The sequence below is a fragment of the Vanderwaltozyma polyspora genome, genomic scaffold (assembly GCF_000150035.1).
Source record: "Vanderwaltozyma polyspora DSM 70294 KpolScaffold1049 genomic scaffold, whole genome shotgun sequence".
NCBI classification, from domain to species: Eukaryota; Fungi; Ascomycota; class Saccharomycetes; order Saccharomycetales; family Saccharomycetaceae; genus Vanderwaltozyma; species Vanderwaltozyma polyspora.
In genome coordinates this window covers 53,466-68,348 of record NW_001834626.1, presented here as the reverse complement: position 1 = coordinate 68,348, position 14,883 = coordinate 53,466, and the positions used below count along the sequence as shown (strand labels likewise).

General features: G+C 37.4%; 3 protein-coding genes across 3 annotated transcripts; 2 read left to right on the top strand and 1 right to left on the bottom strand.

Moving 5' to 3' along the window:
* Positions 1-290: 290 nt before the first annotated feature.
* On the top strand, positions 291-623 carry Kpol_1049p23 (uncharacterized protein; the record flags this gene model as incomplete). Its single annotated transcript, XM_001643573.1, has 1 exon — positions 291-623. One exon carries the CDS (start codon positions 291-293, stop codon positions 621-623), a length of 333 nt encoding a protein of 110 aa, XP_001643623.1.
* Positions 624-2,086: 1,463 nt separating this feature from the next.
* COF1 (cofilin) lies at positions 2,087-2,542 on the top strand (the record flags this gene model as incomplete). The annotated part of the gene is made up of 1 exon (XM_001643572.1): positions 2,087-2,542. One exon carries the CDS (start codon positions 2,087-2,089, stop codon positions 2,540-2,542), a length of 456 nt encoding a protein of 151 aa, XP_001643622.1.
* Positions 2,543-3,519: 977 nt separating this feature from the next.
* On the bottom strand, positions 3,520-14,655 carry Kpol_1049p21 (uncharacterized protein; the record flags this gene model as incomplete). Its single annotated transcript, XM_001643571.1, has 1 exon — positions 3,520-14,655. The coding sequence occupies one exon, from the start codon at positions 14,653-14,655 to the stop codon at positions 3,520-3,522; it is 11,136 nt and encodes a 3,711-aa protein (XP_001643621.1).
* Between the last annotated feature and the right edge of the window lie 228 nt (positions 14,656-14,883).

Below are 14,883 nucleotides of genomic sequence, written 5' to 3'. Positions count from 1 at the left end.
TCGACATCTCGACTATTGATTTAAAATTACTACGTAGCTCAATTTCCATTATTCCTCAGGAACCAACTTTATTTAAAGGAACCCTCAGATCTAATTTAGATCCCGATGGAAAGTTTGGAGATAATGAAATATACGAGGTTTTAAAAAAAGTAAATTTGATTGACAAAGATAATATTGATGAATATTTCATATCCAATTCCAAAAAAAACAAAGATTCTTTCAACATATTTCTAAACCTTGAGAGCTATGTGTCTGAAGGTGGGTCAAATATATCTCAAGGACAGAGACAGATGATTTGTTTGGCAAGGGCCCTTTTAAGATCGACAAAGATTTTGTTAATCGATGAAGCCACTGCATCAATTGATTATGAGGCAGATGCAAAGCTACAGGAGACTATTCAAACAGAATTCCAAGATGTAACTATAGTGGCAATCGCACACAGATTGCAAACCATAATTGATTATGATAAGATTCTAGTCCTTGACGCAGGTCAAGTAATAGAATATGATCATCCGTATACTCTTTTAAAAAATGAGTCGGGACACTTTTATGACATTTGTAAAGAAAGTGGGAATTTAAATAGTTTGTTTGCCCAAGCATATGCCTCCTATTCCCAGACGTAATGACATTTTAATGAACAATAAAAAAAAGATTGATAGAAAATTTTATTGTAACGATTCAGCAAGAACTTTGCCACCTTTCATGGATTTGTAGTTTTATATTTCATGTGTCTTTTTTTTCAATTAAAAGAACTGGACAGGTATTTGTATATTGAACATGTTTAAAAATTTGTAATATAATATAATATGTATCTAATTGATACAGGTAAGACAGTACCAATTTTGACTCGAGATTCCTAATGAGGGTTTATTGTGTTTTCTTGCCCTTTTTTTGCTGTCACGACAGTAACAGGCCAAGCCCAAAACAATTTTTTTTTTACTACTACACCTAGAAGGCAAAGCAAACAAGATCCAATGCTAACCAAGTATATAAATGAGGTCCAATTATGTGTCGCCCAGTATTAAATTTCTCTTCTTGTCCCCAGAGATCCTACGCGAAGGGAACAGTACGAATTCTATGCACAGCAAGTAAGAGTGGCTTTATAATCCAGAATACTGGTCATTATAATTGTAACTCTAGATGTATACTTCAACCAAATTGTCAAGTAGAGTTCTACTGTTTCTTCTATGTTGATCAAACGAACATATAATATACCTCGGGAATCTATCAATGTATGCTAGCGCCCATTGATCACGTGAACATGTACTTATCATCCCCAATAGAACGGGAATCTTCAAGATTATCTCTAAACTCACTGAATACGACATAACATATCAATCTGCACGATCAGCAATCACTACTTTTTCCAATCAATCCATCCCCTATTAAGCATTCATTACAGCACATAGCCCAGAGAAACACATACAATATCATACGCATACGCATACGCACACACACTCTCTCTCACATTCGAATAAATCCAAAACATTTACTAAGAAACTGCTGTACAAAAACAACTGCTGTTCGATATTTTTTAGAAATATCATGATGGTTTTTATCCCATACAACAAAACAGCATTTTGAAATATAATTTGGTTTCAAAACTTATATTATATTAATATCAAAACCTTTTTTTATCAATTGAAGGTATTAAAATAGATTGATTTTTTTTGTAATTAATTGTAGATTGGTTATTAGTTTGGTTGCTGATCAGTCCAATAACTGTGTGAATTGAAATATAAAAATGTCTAGATCTGGGTATGTGAGTTTTAATCGAATTGGTATTACATTTGGTATACTCGATTCGAATTCTCTTTTTTTATCTGTAATATTTAGTTTAAAGTTTGCTTTGTTAATTGTGTTTGATCAATTGTAAATTGATAAGCTAATATATGGAGATATTTGGGCTATTCGTACTGGATGTTTTTTACTAACTAATTGTCTTTGTTTTGTCATTTTGGCGTTGAATTATTGTCTGTTCAAACTTATTTTGTGTTTTATTTAACTTAAATTTCTGTTGTTTTTTTTCTTTTTTTGGTGTTTTTGTTAATTATCACTTTTGGTTTGAATAGATAGTAATAAAAATATGTTCAAATTTGATGATACTAATGACTGTTTGGATTTAAATAGTGTTGCTGTAGCTGATGAATCTTTAGCTGCCTTTAATGATTTGAAATTGGGTAAAAAGTATAAATTCATTTTGTACGGTTTAAATGATGACAAAACCCAAATCGTTGTTAAGGAAACTTCTGCTGAACCATCTTACGATGTCTTCTTAGAAAAATTACCAGAAAATGAATGTTTATACGCTGTTTATGATTTCGAATATGAAGTTGGTGCTGGTGAAGGTAAAAGATCAAAGATTGTCTTTTTAACTTGGTCCCCAGATACCGCTCCAGTTAGATCAAAGATGGTTTACGCTTCTTCAAAGGATGCTTTGAGAAGAGCCTTGAACGGTATTGCCTCTGATGTCCAAGGTACTGATTTCTCTGAAGTTGCTTATGAAACTGTCTTGGACAAGGTTAGTTCCGGTACTCACTGAATATTTTGTTATATTAGAAATATTATCAAAAAATTGTTCAGTTTTTTATTGTATGTGCGATAGTGTGATTAATTTAAAATTATCTACTATTTTGAAATATATAAATATATTTAGTATTACAGAGGATATTTAATGTTAGTGACACAAGTCTATAAGTAACATTTTTTATCTTAAAAATTGTCGAGTCTTCTTATCTTGATAAATTTGATGACGTTGAAATTTTGAACCATTTCATCATATTATTTTCTTGAATTTAGAATCTAGAATTCAGATAAAATTCTGATCTCTCTAGTTGGTTTGTTACGTATTGTTAGTTATTTCCACTAAAATTTAAATATTCTTAGTATATTCTTGGTTTAAATATTGTCATTGATCATCAATTGTCATAATTAATTTAATTTGTCTTAATTAACCGACGGAAATAGTGAGAAAATGTACTGATATCGTGTTAGCAGAACAACTCATAAAATAATAAAGTAGAGAATTTAAACAATCAATGAATGGGCTATAATACCTTTATTATGTGAAATATATACATATATATGTACTATTTAAGTGGTACACTCTTTTGCAATTAACTCAAAAAAATATCTAGTATTATTCTATATGATATTGATTGTTTACTATAATGTAAAAGAAAGATAAAACACGAGGTATAGCGATAATAACCTCTGGAAAGTGGTCTATATTATCAGAAATGCACTCTGTTTATAGACTTCAGAATCTATAACCTGGGTGGTACAGATCCTTCCTCCATACGGTATATAATCTGACACTGATAAGAAAAATTAGTGGCAGAGTCTTCACCCAGATAAACCAATTAACTACTTCCTATTATCTATTGGAAAGTATCTTAAACGGCAAAATTAAAAAATAGTTAAAAATCATATTCAAACTTCGAATATAAATATTATTTAGTCTACACAAAGTACAATAACTAAAACCTAGGTATACCTAATAGTTAAAATAAACACATTTTATGTCAATATACCAACCATAACAATGAAAACAAGGCGGAAATATGAAATATTGACTTTATTCATTATTGCTTTCCCTTCAAAGTCTGAAACTATTTCAGTAGATGATTGTTCAGGCATGTTTGAAACTATTTCAGTAGATGATGGTTCAGGCATACCTGAAACACCCTGTGATATATAACTTGTCTCTTTCTTAGTGGATAATATTGTTGAAGATATCTCGATGCTCGTCAAACTTGAAGGTGTGGCAGCTGAAGTACTAAATTCAGAATTAATATCTAAAGTAGTAGAAATCATGCCCTCTGTAGATGAAAATTTATCATGGGATAATGGACTATCAGAGCCGATCTCATTGTAATTACTTGTTGAACTAGTCGATTTGACTTCCATACAAGAGGATTTTGAACTTTCCCAATTTTCCCCATCTGAACTATCACCTAGTTGAATAGATGTCTTGGTACTATCACTATTATGCACGTCTGTAGTAGAAGTATTTGTCTTGCTAAAATAAGAATGTGACGTAACATCTATTGTTGTAGCTGGTCCTGTAACTACAACAGAATTACCTTGGTTGTGAGATTCTGATGAAATCGAGAATAAGGATGTCTTAAAGAAATGACTACTAGTCGGAATAGTTTGATGGTTTGAACTAATACCGTTGGTTTCGGTTAAAAATGAATTATGCAATGAAGCACCTGAATTGGAGTATATTGGATTACCGGTAAATGAAGAACTGCTAAAAGAATTAGAATCAATTATATTCGAAACCATATGAGAAGATTCGGAGCCAAATGAGTGGTAACGAGATGAAACTGCGGCTGAAGAAGTTGCATAAGAATTAGAAATTGTTCCGGAAACAATATAACTACTGGAGGAAATCAATATTTTAGAGGTTAAGAAACTTCCAGAAAACAATGACTTAGTATCAACAACACTTCCCTGAATCACATTAGTAATTTCACTAATTGTAGTAAATTCTTCTGGATCTGTTGCTTGAGAAACAGGATAGGTGGTAATACCGGTGGTGCCATTACTTGCAGAGGCGGTAATAATACTTTCTGTGTAACTGGAAGTTATTGCTACCGATTTCGTTTGTGATACTGATTTAGTGCTAATTAATTTGCTGGAACTTACCTCTTTGTTTGTTTCTGTTAAGTCATTATTTATAGAGAACAATTTGGAACCTACTGTCATAAAAGAAGAACAGATTGAAGATAAACTACCTACTGATTCAATGATTGTGGAAGTTGGATTCGTAGTGAAAGTTGTAGATAAATCATTATTTGAAAAGGAGGAGTTATAGTAAACAAATGATGAAAGTATAATACTGCCACCAGTTGATTTGGAAGACAGTATGGTAGAAAATACACCACTAGTTAGTATGTTTGAAGATATACTACTAAATTCAGACACTATACCTATGTTAGAAGATACAGCAGTTTGAATACTATTATGAAACGAAGAAATAATAGATGGGGAATCGGAGTCTACAGAAACTAAACTCTCAGATAAACTCGATTGAAAATCCGAAACACTAAACATCTCACTAGTATAATAAACTGGGTGAGTAGTAACACCAGTGGTGACATTACCTTCAGAGTCGGTGGAAGTGTAAGTAGCAGTAGTCAATTCCTCTTCATCAGAAGTGTGCTCAACTGGGTAAGTAGTAACACCAGTGGTGACATTACCTTCAGAGTCGGTGGAAGTGTAAGTTGCAGTAGTTAGTTCCTCTTCATCTGAAGTGTGCTCAACTGGGTAAGTAGTAACACCAGTGGTGACATTACCTTCAGAGTCGGTGGAAGTGTAAGTTGCAGTAGTTAATTCCTCTTCATCGGAAGTGTGCTGAACTGGGTAAGTAGTAACACCAGTGGTGACATTACCTTCAGAGTCGGTGGAAGTGTAAGTAGCAGTAGTTAGTTCCTCTTCATCGGAAGTGTGCTCAACTGGGTAAGTAGTAACACCAGTGGTGACATTACCTTCAGAGTCGGTGGAAGTGTAAGTAGCAGTAGTCAATTCCTCTTCATCGGAAGTGTGCTGAACTGGGTAAGTAGTAACACCAGTGGTGACATTACCTTCAGAGTCGGTGGAAGTGTAAGTTGCAGTAGTCAATTCCTCTTCATCAGAAGCGTTATGAACTGGGTAAGTAGTAACACCAGTGGTGACATTACCTTCAGAGTCGGTGGAAGTGTAAGTTGCAGTAGTCAATTCCTCTTCATCGGAAGCGTTATGAACTGGGTAAGTAGTAACACCAGTGGTGACATTACCTTCAGAGTCGGTGGAAGTGTAAGTAGCAGTAGTTAGTTCCTCTTCATCTGAAGTGTGCTCAACTGGGTAAGTAGTAACACCAGTGGTGACATTACCTTCAGAGTCGGTGGAAGTGTAAGTAGCAGTAGTTAGTTCCTCTTCATCTGAAGTGTGCTCAACTGGGTAAGTAGTAACACCAGTGGTGACATTACCTTCAGAGTCGGTGGAAGTGTAAGTAGCAGTAGTTAATTCCTCTTCATCGGAAGTGTTATGAACTGGGTAAGTAGTAACACCAGTGGTGACATTACCTTCAGAGTCGGTGGAAGTGTAAGTTGCAGTAGTCAATTCCTCTTCATCAGAAGCGTTATGAACTGGGTAACTAGTAACACCAGTGGTGACATTACCTTCAGAGTCGGTGGAAGTGTAAGTTGCAGTAGTTAGTTCCTCTTCATCGGAAGTGTGCTGAACTGGGTAAGTAGTAACACCAGTGGTGACATTACCTTCAGAGTCGGTGGAAGTGTAAGTAGCAGTAGTTAGTTCCTCTTCATCAGAAGTGTGCTCAACTGGGTAAGTAGTAACACCAGTGGTGACATTACCTTCAGAGTCGGTGGAAGTGTAAGTTGCAGTAGTCAATTCCTCTTCATCGGAAGCGTTATGAACTGGGTAAGTAGTAACACCAGTGGTGACATTACCTTCAGAGTCGGTGGAAGTGTAAGTTGCAGTAGTCAATTCCTCTTCATCGGAAGCGTTATGAACTGGGTAAGTAGTAACACCAGTGGTGACATTACCTTCAGAGTCGGTGGAAGTGTAAGTTGCAGTAGTCAATTCCTCTTCATCAGAAGTGTGCTCAACTGGGTAAGTAGTAACACCAGTGGTGACATTACCTTCAGAGTCGGTGGAAGTGTAAGTAGCAGTAGTCAATTCCTCTTCATCGGAAGTGTTATGAACTGGGTAAGTAGTAACACCAGTGGTGACATTACCTTCAGAGTCGGTGGAAGTGTAAGTTGCAGTAGTCAATTCCTCTTCATCAGAAGCGTTATGAACTGGGTAACTAGTAACACCAGTGGTGACATTACCTTCAGAGTCGGTGGAAGTGTAAGTTGCAGTAGTTAGTTCCTCTTCATCGGAAGTGTGCTGAACTGGGTAAGTAGTAACACCAGTGGTGACATTACCTTCAGAGTCGGTGGAAGTGTAAGTAGCAGTAGTCAATTCCTCTTCATCGGAAGCGTTATGAACTGGGTAAGTAGTAACACCAGTGGTGACATTACCTTCAGAGTCGGTGGAAGTGAAAGTTGCAGTAGTTAATTCCTCTTCATCAGAAGTGTGCTCAACTGGGTAAGTAGTAACACCAGTGGTGACATTACCTTCAGAGTCGGTGGAAGTGTAAGTAGCAGTAGTCAATTCCTCTTCATCGGAAGTGTTATGAACTGGGTAAGTAGTAACACCAGTGGTGACATTACCTTCAGAGTCGGTGGAAGTGTAAGTAGCAGTAGTTAGTTCCTCTTCATCTGAAGTGTGCTCAACTGGGTAAGTAGTAACACCAGTGGTGACATTACCTTCAGAGTCGGTGGAAGTGTAAGTAGCAGTAGTTAGTTCCTCTTCATCAGAAGTGTGCTCAACTGGGTAAGTAGTAACACCAGTGGTGACATTACCTTCAGAGTCGGTGGAAGTGTAAGTAGCAGTAGTCAATTCCTCTTCATCAGAAGTGTGCTCAACTGGGTAAGTAGTAACACCAGTGGTGACATTACCTTCAGAGTCGGTGGAAGTGTAAGTAGCAGTAGTCAATTCCTCTTCATCGGAAGCGTTATGAACTGGGTAAGTAGTAACACCAGTGGTGACATTACCTTCAGAGTCGGTGGAAGTGTAAGTAGCAGTAATCAATTCCTCTTCATCGGAAGTGTGCTCAACTGGGTAAGTAGTAACACCAGTGGTGACATTACCTTCAGAGTCGGTGGAAGTGTAAGTAGCAGTAGTCAATTCCTCTTCATCGGAAGTGTGCTCAACTGGGTAAGTAGTAACACCAGTGGTGACATTACCTTCAGAGTCGGTGGAAGTGTAAGTAGCAGTAGTCAATTCCTCTTCATCGGAAGTGTGCTCAACTGGGTAAGTAGTAACACCAGTGGTGACATTACCTTCAGAGTCGGTGGAAGTGTAAGTAGCAGTAGTCAATTCCTCTTCATCAGAAGTGTGCTCAACTGGGTAAGTAGTAACACCAGTGGTGACATTACCTTCAGAGTCGGTGGAAGTGTAAGTAGCAGTAGTCAATTCCTCTTCATCAGAAGTGTGCTCAACTGGGTAAGTAGTAACACCAGTGGTGACATTACCTTCAGAGTCGGTGGAAGTGTAAGTTGCAGTAGTTAGTTCCTCTTCATCGGAAGTGTGCTCAACTGGGTAAGTAGTAACACCAGTGGTGACATTACCTTCAGAGTCGGTGGAAGTGTAAGTAGCAGTAGTTAATTCCTCTTCATCGGAAGTGTGCTGAACTGGGTAAGTAGTAACACCAGTGGTGACATTACCTTCAGAGTCGGTGGAAGTGTAAGTAGCAGTAGTTAGTTCCTCTTCATCGGAAGTGTGCTCAACTGGGTAAGTAGTAACACCAGTGGTGACATTACCTTCAGAGTCGGTGGAAGTGTAAGTAGCAGTAGTTAGTTCCTCTTCATCTGAAGTGTGCTCAACTGGGTAAGTAGTAACACCAGTGGTGACATTACCTTCAGAGTCGGTGGAAGTGTAAGTAGCAGTAGTTAATTCCTCTTCATCTGAAGTGTGCTCAACTGGGTAAGTAGTAACACCAGTGGTGACATTACCTTCAGAGTCGGTGGAAGTGTAAGTAGCAGTAGTCAATTCCTCTTCATCTGAAGTGTGCTCAACTGGGTAAGTAGTAACACCAGTGGTGACATTACCTTCAGAGTCGGTGGAAGTGTAAGTAGCAGTAGTCAATTCCTCTTCATCGGAAGTGTTATGAACTGGGTAAGTAGTAACACCAGTGGTGACATTACCTTCAGAGTCGGTGGAAGTGTAAGTAACAGTAGTCAATTCCTCTTCATCAGAAGTGTGCTCAACTGGGTAAGTAGTAACACCAGTGGTGACATTACCTTCAGAGTCGGTGGAAGTGTAAGTAACAGTAGTCAATTCCTCTTCATCAGAAGTGTGCTCAACTGGGTAAGTAGTAACACCAGTGGTGACATTACCTTCAGAGTCGGTGGAAGTGTAAGTAGCAGTAGTCAATTCCTCTTCATCGGAAGTGTTATGAACTGGGTAAGTAGTAACACCAGTGGTGACATTACCTTCAGAGTCGGTGGAAGTGTAAGTAGCAGTAGTCAATTCCTCTTCATCGGAAGTGTGCTGAACTGGGTAAGTAGTAACACCAGTGGTGACATTACCTTCAGAGTCGGTGGAAGTGTAAGTAGCAGTAGTTAGTTCCTCTTCATCTGAAGTGTGCTCAACTGGGTAAGTAGTAACACCAGTGGTGACATTACCTTCAGAGTCGGTGGAAGTGTAAGTAGCAGTACTCAATTCCTCTTCATCGGAAGTGTTATGAACTGGGTAAGTAGTAACACCAGTGGTGACATTACCTTCAGAGTCGGTGGAAGTGTAAGTAGCAGTAGTCAATTCCTCTTCATCGGAAGCGTTATGAACTGGGTAAGTAGTAACACCAGTGGTGACATTACCTTCAGAGTCGGTGGAAGTGTAAGTAGCAGTAGTCAATTCCTCTTCATCGGAAGTGTGCTCAACTGGGTAAGTAGTAACACCAGTGGTGACATTACCTTCAGAGTCGGTGGAAGTGTAAGTAGCAGTAGTCAATTCCTCTTCATCGGAAGTGTGCTCAACTGGGTAAGTAGTAACACCAGTGGTGACATTACCTTCAGAGTCGGTGGAAGTGTAAGTAGCAGTAGTCAATTCCTCTTCATCAGAAGTGTGCTCAACTGGGTAAGTAGTAACACCAGTGGTGACATTACCTTCAGAGTCGGTGGAAGTGTAAGTAGCAGTAGTCAATTCCTCTTCATCAGAAGTGTGCTCAACTGGGTAAGTAGTAACACCAGTGGTGACATTACCTTCAGAGTCGGTGGAAGTGTAAGTTGCAGTAGTTAGTTCCTCTTCATCGGAAGTGTGCTCAACTGGGTAAGTAGTAACACCAGTGGTGACATTACCTTCAGAGTCGGTGGAAGTGTAAGTAGCAGTAGTTAATTCCTCTTCATCGGAAGTGTGCTGAACTGGGTAAGTAGTAACACCAGTGGTGACATTACCTTCAGAGTCGGTGGAAGTGTAAGTAGCAGTAGTTAGTTCCTCTTCATCTGAAGTGTGCTCAACTGGGTAAGTAGTAACACCAGTGGTGACATTACCTTCAGAGTCGGTGGAAGTGTAAGTAGCAGTAGTTAGTTCCTCTTCATCGGAAGTGTGCTCAACTGGGTAAGTAGTAACACCAGTGGTGACATTACCTTCAGAGTCGGTGGAAGTGTAAGTAGCAGTAGTCAATTCCTCTTCATCGGAAGTGTTATGAACTGGGTAAGTAGTAACACCAGTGGTGACATTACCTTCAGAGTCGGTGGAAGTGTAAGTTGCAGTAGTCAATTCCTCTTCATCAGAAGCGTTATGAACTGGGTAAGTAGTAACACCAGTGGTGACATTACCTTCAGAGTCGGTGGAAGTGTAAGTAGCAGTAGTTAGTTCCTCTTCATCGGAAGCGTTATGAACTGGGTAAGTAGTAACACCAGTGGTGACATTACCTTCAGAGTCGGTGGAAGTGAAAGTTGCAGTAGTTAATTCCTCTTCATCAGAAGTGTGCTCAACTGGGTAAGTAGTAACACCAGTGGTGACATTACCTTCAGAGTCGGTGGAAGTGTAAGTAGCAGTAGTCAATTCCTCTTCATCGGAAGCGTTATGAACTGGGTAAGTAGTAACACCAGTGGTGACATTACCTTCAGAGTCGGTGGAAGTGAAAGTTGCAGTAGTTAATTCCTCTTCATCAGAAGTGTGCTCAACTGGGTAAGTAGTAACACCAGTGGTGACATTACCTTCAGAGTCGGTGGAAGTGTAAGTAGCAGTAGTCAATTCCTCTTCGTTACTTGTGATGGATATTGTGTTTGTTTTTGTAGTTTCAGATTTTGATATATTGCTTGTAGATGTTGCAGTAGGTAAATGAACCAAATATATTGTAGTTGTAGTTTCATTTCCTTCGTTGTCTGTGTTTATTGTTATTAGTGTAGAATAAGTAGAAGTAGTTTGTATACTTACATCGGTGATGTAAGATGTAATTGTGCTGTAGTAGAAAGGTGTATTTACAAAATATATTGTTTCAGTAACTTCATTTCCCTCACTGTTTACATATTTCGTGAAGGAAGTTGAAGCAGTAATCGTCAAGTTTGATGACCATCCCGACTTTATTGTTTTAGTGGTCATATGGTAAGGTGTCCCTATAATATAGATAATATTTGTAGTTTCTTCATTATCAGTGCCAGTAAATACCATAGTAGTTGTCGTCATTGTACCTGTATATTTTTTGTTCCATCCGGTAGTAGTGGTAATTGACATAACACGATAAGGTGTAAATACAAAGTAAATGGTTTCCGTTGTATATATTCCATCAGTTCCCTCGGAGGTGGTAATTAAGGTGGAGTAAGTATTTGAAAATGGTTCCTTCCAAGGCTTTTTCTCTGTTGATAAAATATTTGCTGTAGGTACTTCAACTAGAAAAACAGTTAGTTCCCAGTTACCAAAAAATGTACTTGAATATCCAATACTTGTTATGACAGTAGTCAAAAATGTAGATGTGATTGATCCTGCCCAATTTATGTATGAAGTGACCCTATTATCCGATGGTGTTTCGAGATAATAATATGTTACGGTTCCCAATAAGCCAGAAGAAGTCGAGGTAGAGTAAGCATGGATATATGATCCTGTCCATTTTCTAAATACAGTCGTGACACCTGATTTTGTATTTACAGCAACATAATATATTGATGCTGTTGTTTCATATCCATCAGTACCTGTAAATTTTTGTACTATCGTTGAAAGAGTTGTCTCACTAATAGTACCTGAGAGTGGGAAATAAACCGTACTGTATCTATTTCTGGTGGGTGTTAAAACCATATACAATGTTTGTGTAGTTTCTTCTCCATTGTAGTCTGTATAGGTTGTTATGCTTGTCCAAAGAGTAGTAGAGATTGACCCTGTCCAGTAGCTGTATTTTGACTCTGTGCTTCTACGAAATGGTGTTTCTATGAGGTAAACAGTATATGTCCATGAGGCAAGGAAATTATAATTTAATTTGAAAGTAGTTAGCATCGATGTTGCAATAGTTGATGTGAAAGTGCCACTCCAACCTGTGTATTTTCTAATATAGTTATTAGTTGGCGTCTCGATTACAAAAATTTGATAGGAAGAAGGAATGCCATCTGTACCCGTTGTCACTGAGGTGTATATTGAGCTGGTTGTGACATAACTTCCTGTCCATGGCACAAATGAAGTCAAACGTGAGGAATCCGTTGGTACTAAAACATAATATATTTCTTGCCATGTATAATTAAAGTCATCCCCTACCTTTTTGGTCTCAGTACTTAGAGTGGTAACTAGCTTACCACCAGTAGTATCTTGGATGAAAACTGTGGTCTTAATTTTCTTAGCAGGGGTGTAAAGGAAGTATACAGTTTCTGTAACCTCTTCATCGTTATCATTGTAAACTATTTGAGTGTAAATATCTGTTGAAGTATATGACAGTTCCCAAGCACTTGTATAACTGGTATACTCAGCATTTCTAATTGGTGTCGAAACATAGTATATTGGAAAAAGCCATAAACCAAACAAGTTTAGCCAAATTCCAAAGCGTAATGTTCTACCACTTTGTCGATATGTTGTGAACGTTCCTGTCCACCCCGTTGTCGTATAATAACCCCAAGGCATTGGTGTTTCAACATAAAATATTGTCTTTGTAGTACTTATCCCATTTGTCCCTAATACGTTAGTTAAATCCATAGAATAAGTAATTGTATATGAACCAGTCCAAGGACCAGTGGTAGTTGTAAAGAATAATTGATCGGGTATTCCAACGAAATATATTGTTTCAGTAACTCCAAAGCCCTCTTCATCTGTATAAGTAGTTGTTTTAGTAAGGTATATTTGTTCTTCTGTACCCTGGACAATCCCTCTTATTGAAGTCGTTGTAGTAATTTGGTGAGCTGGAGTATAAACATAGTAAACTGTCTTAGTTGTTACGTTACCTTGTATGTCTGTGTATGAAGTTCTACTCACAGAGTATGTTGTGATGAAAGTGTATTCGCCAGGCCTAATTATTGTGGTTGCGCCAAAGTATGACGGAATATGAACATAGTAAAAAGTGGTCGTAAATGTTAGGTTCCCACCAATGCCACGACTTGATGTACTATAAGAAACGCTAGTAGAATAGAATGTCGTATAACTATCATTCCATGGTACTGTAATAGTTGTGCCAGGGTCACGACTTGTATGTACAAAATAAATAGTACCAGTTGTGCTAGTACCATCACTTCCAATAGTTACAGTAAGTTTAGTTGAATATGTTGTCTCAAAGTAACCCGTCCAACCTTCAGTAGTAGTGGTATAAAGAAAATTCGTTGGAACAGCAACATAATATGTTGTTCTTGTTGTTTCTTCGTTATCTGGCCCCAGAGATTTGGTAATATAGGTCGAATAAGTATAAGAGCTGTCAGAACTAAAATTACTTGTCTGCTTCACAATTGTTGAAAATATTCTTGGCGGTGTTAAGACATAGTAAATGGTTTCGGTTGTCACATTATTTAAATCATCTGTAAAAACATTAACCCAGGTTGAATATGTTTGCGTTTTGGAGACCTTTCCATCAAATGTTATTCTTGTCGCTGAAGAATGGTACTGAGGAATTGCTACGAAGTAATAAGTTGAAGTATAAATTGTGCTTCCAAAAAGCTGCGCTGATGTGCTATAAGAAACACTTGTAAAATACACAGAGGTATATTTTCCGGTCCAATTTGTTGTGACATATATACCAGGAGGTTTAGTTGTATAAACGAGATATGTTGTGAAAACTGTAAATACCCCATTTGTCCCCATGGTGCTGGTTGTAATAGAAAAAGATTTTGCATAAGTACCCGTCCAATCAATTGTTGCCCATGTAGTTACATCAGTCGATGAATACACGATAAAATATATTGTGAAAGAAGTTCTTATTCCGTCATTGCCAGTAGTTAACGAATACTTTGTAGATGTAAAGGGATTCTGTAAGTTATCTGTTACGGGCTGTAAAACAGTTGATGTTGTATGCTTTAATGGTACAAATATATGAAACAGTATAACAGTGTATGAAGTATATTGGAACAATCCGAAATCGCTTGTTTCTGTTTTAACTGTTGTAGTAGTAGTTGCAATATCAGTTGGAACATACAGAAATGTTGTAGTTGTTCTTACAGGAACAGACAAGTAATACAAAGTAATAATACTAGTAGAACCAACAAATTCCGTTACTTGGTATCCTGTTGAATACAGAGTTGGTGTCTTTCCAGTCCATTCTGTAGCAATAATAGAATATATTCCATTCGTATCGATATCATTAGGGTTAAAATTTCTCTTTATGATTTTGTTTGATAGATCATTTTCAATTTCTTGGTTTAACCTGTTATCCAATCTAGCCTTTTCATTTTCAATTTCAAATGTTGAAACAATGTCTTTGTCAGTAGATTTCAAAAAAATTACCGAGCTATTAAATATATTTGAGGAACAGTTAAAATCAGATAAAGGTACAAAACTTGGTCTGTCCTTTTTTTCTGCTTTTTCCAAATTAACTATCTGATTTTCTCTCTCTTGATCAGTACTTATCCCAGCAATAGTAGTAACCTGGAATGTACCTAGCAACAGGTAGAAAAGGTTATTAAATCTAAAACGCATATGTTGCCCCTAATTTTTAATCACCTTATTATTTGAGTTATTGTAAATCACTGTGATTATTTCTAGCTTGCTGATACCTTCTTTTTTTCACTCTTTGGAGTACACAAGATATTGAAATCAATAACTTTAATGAACTCAAAAACTCTTAAAACCAAAGTTGGAGCTAACTTATTTCCTTTATATAGGGTTCAATTAGTTTCAAAAACATTTAATAATATTAGCAATAAC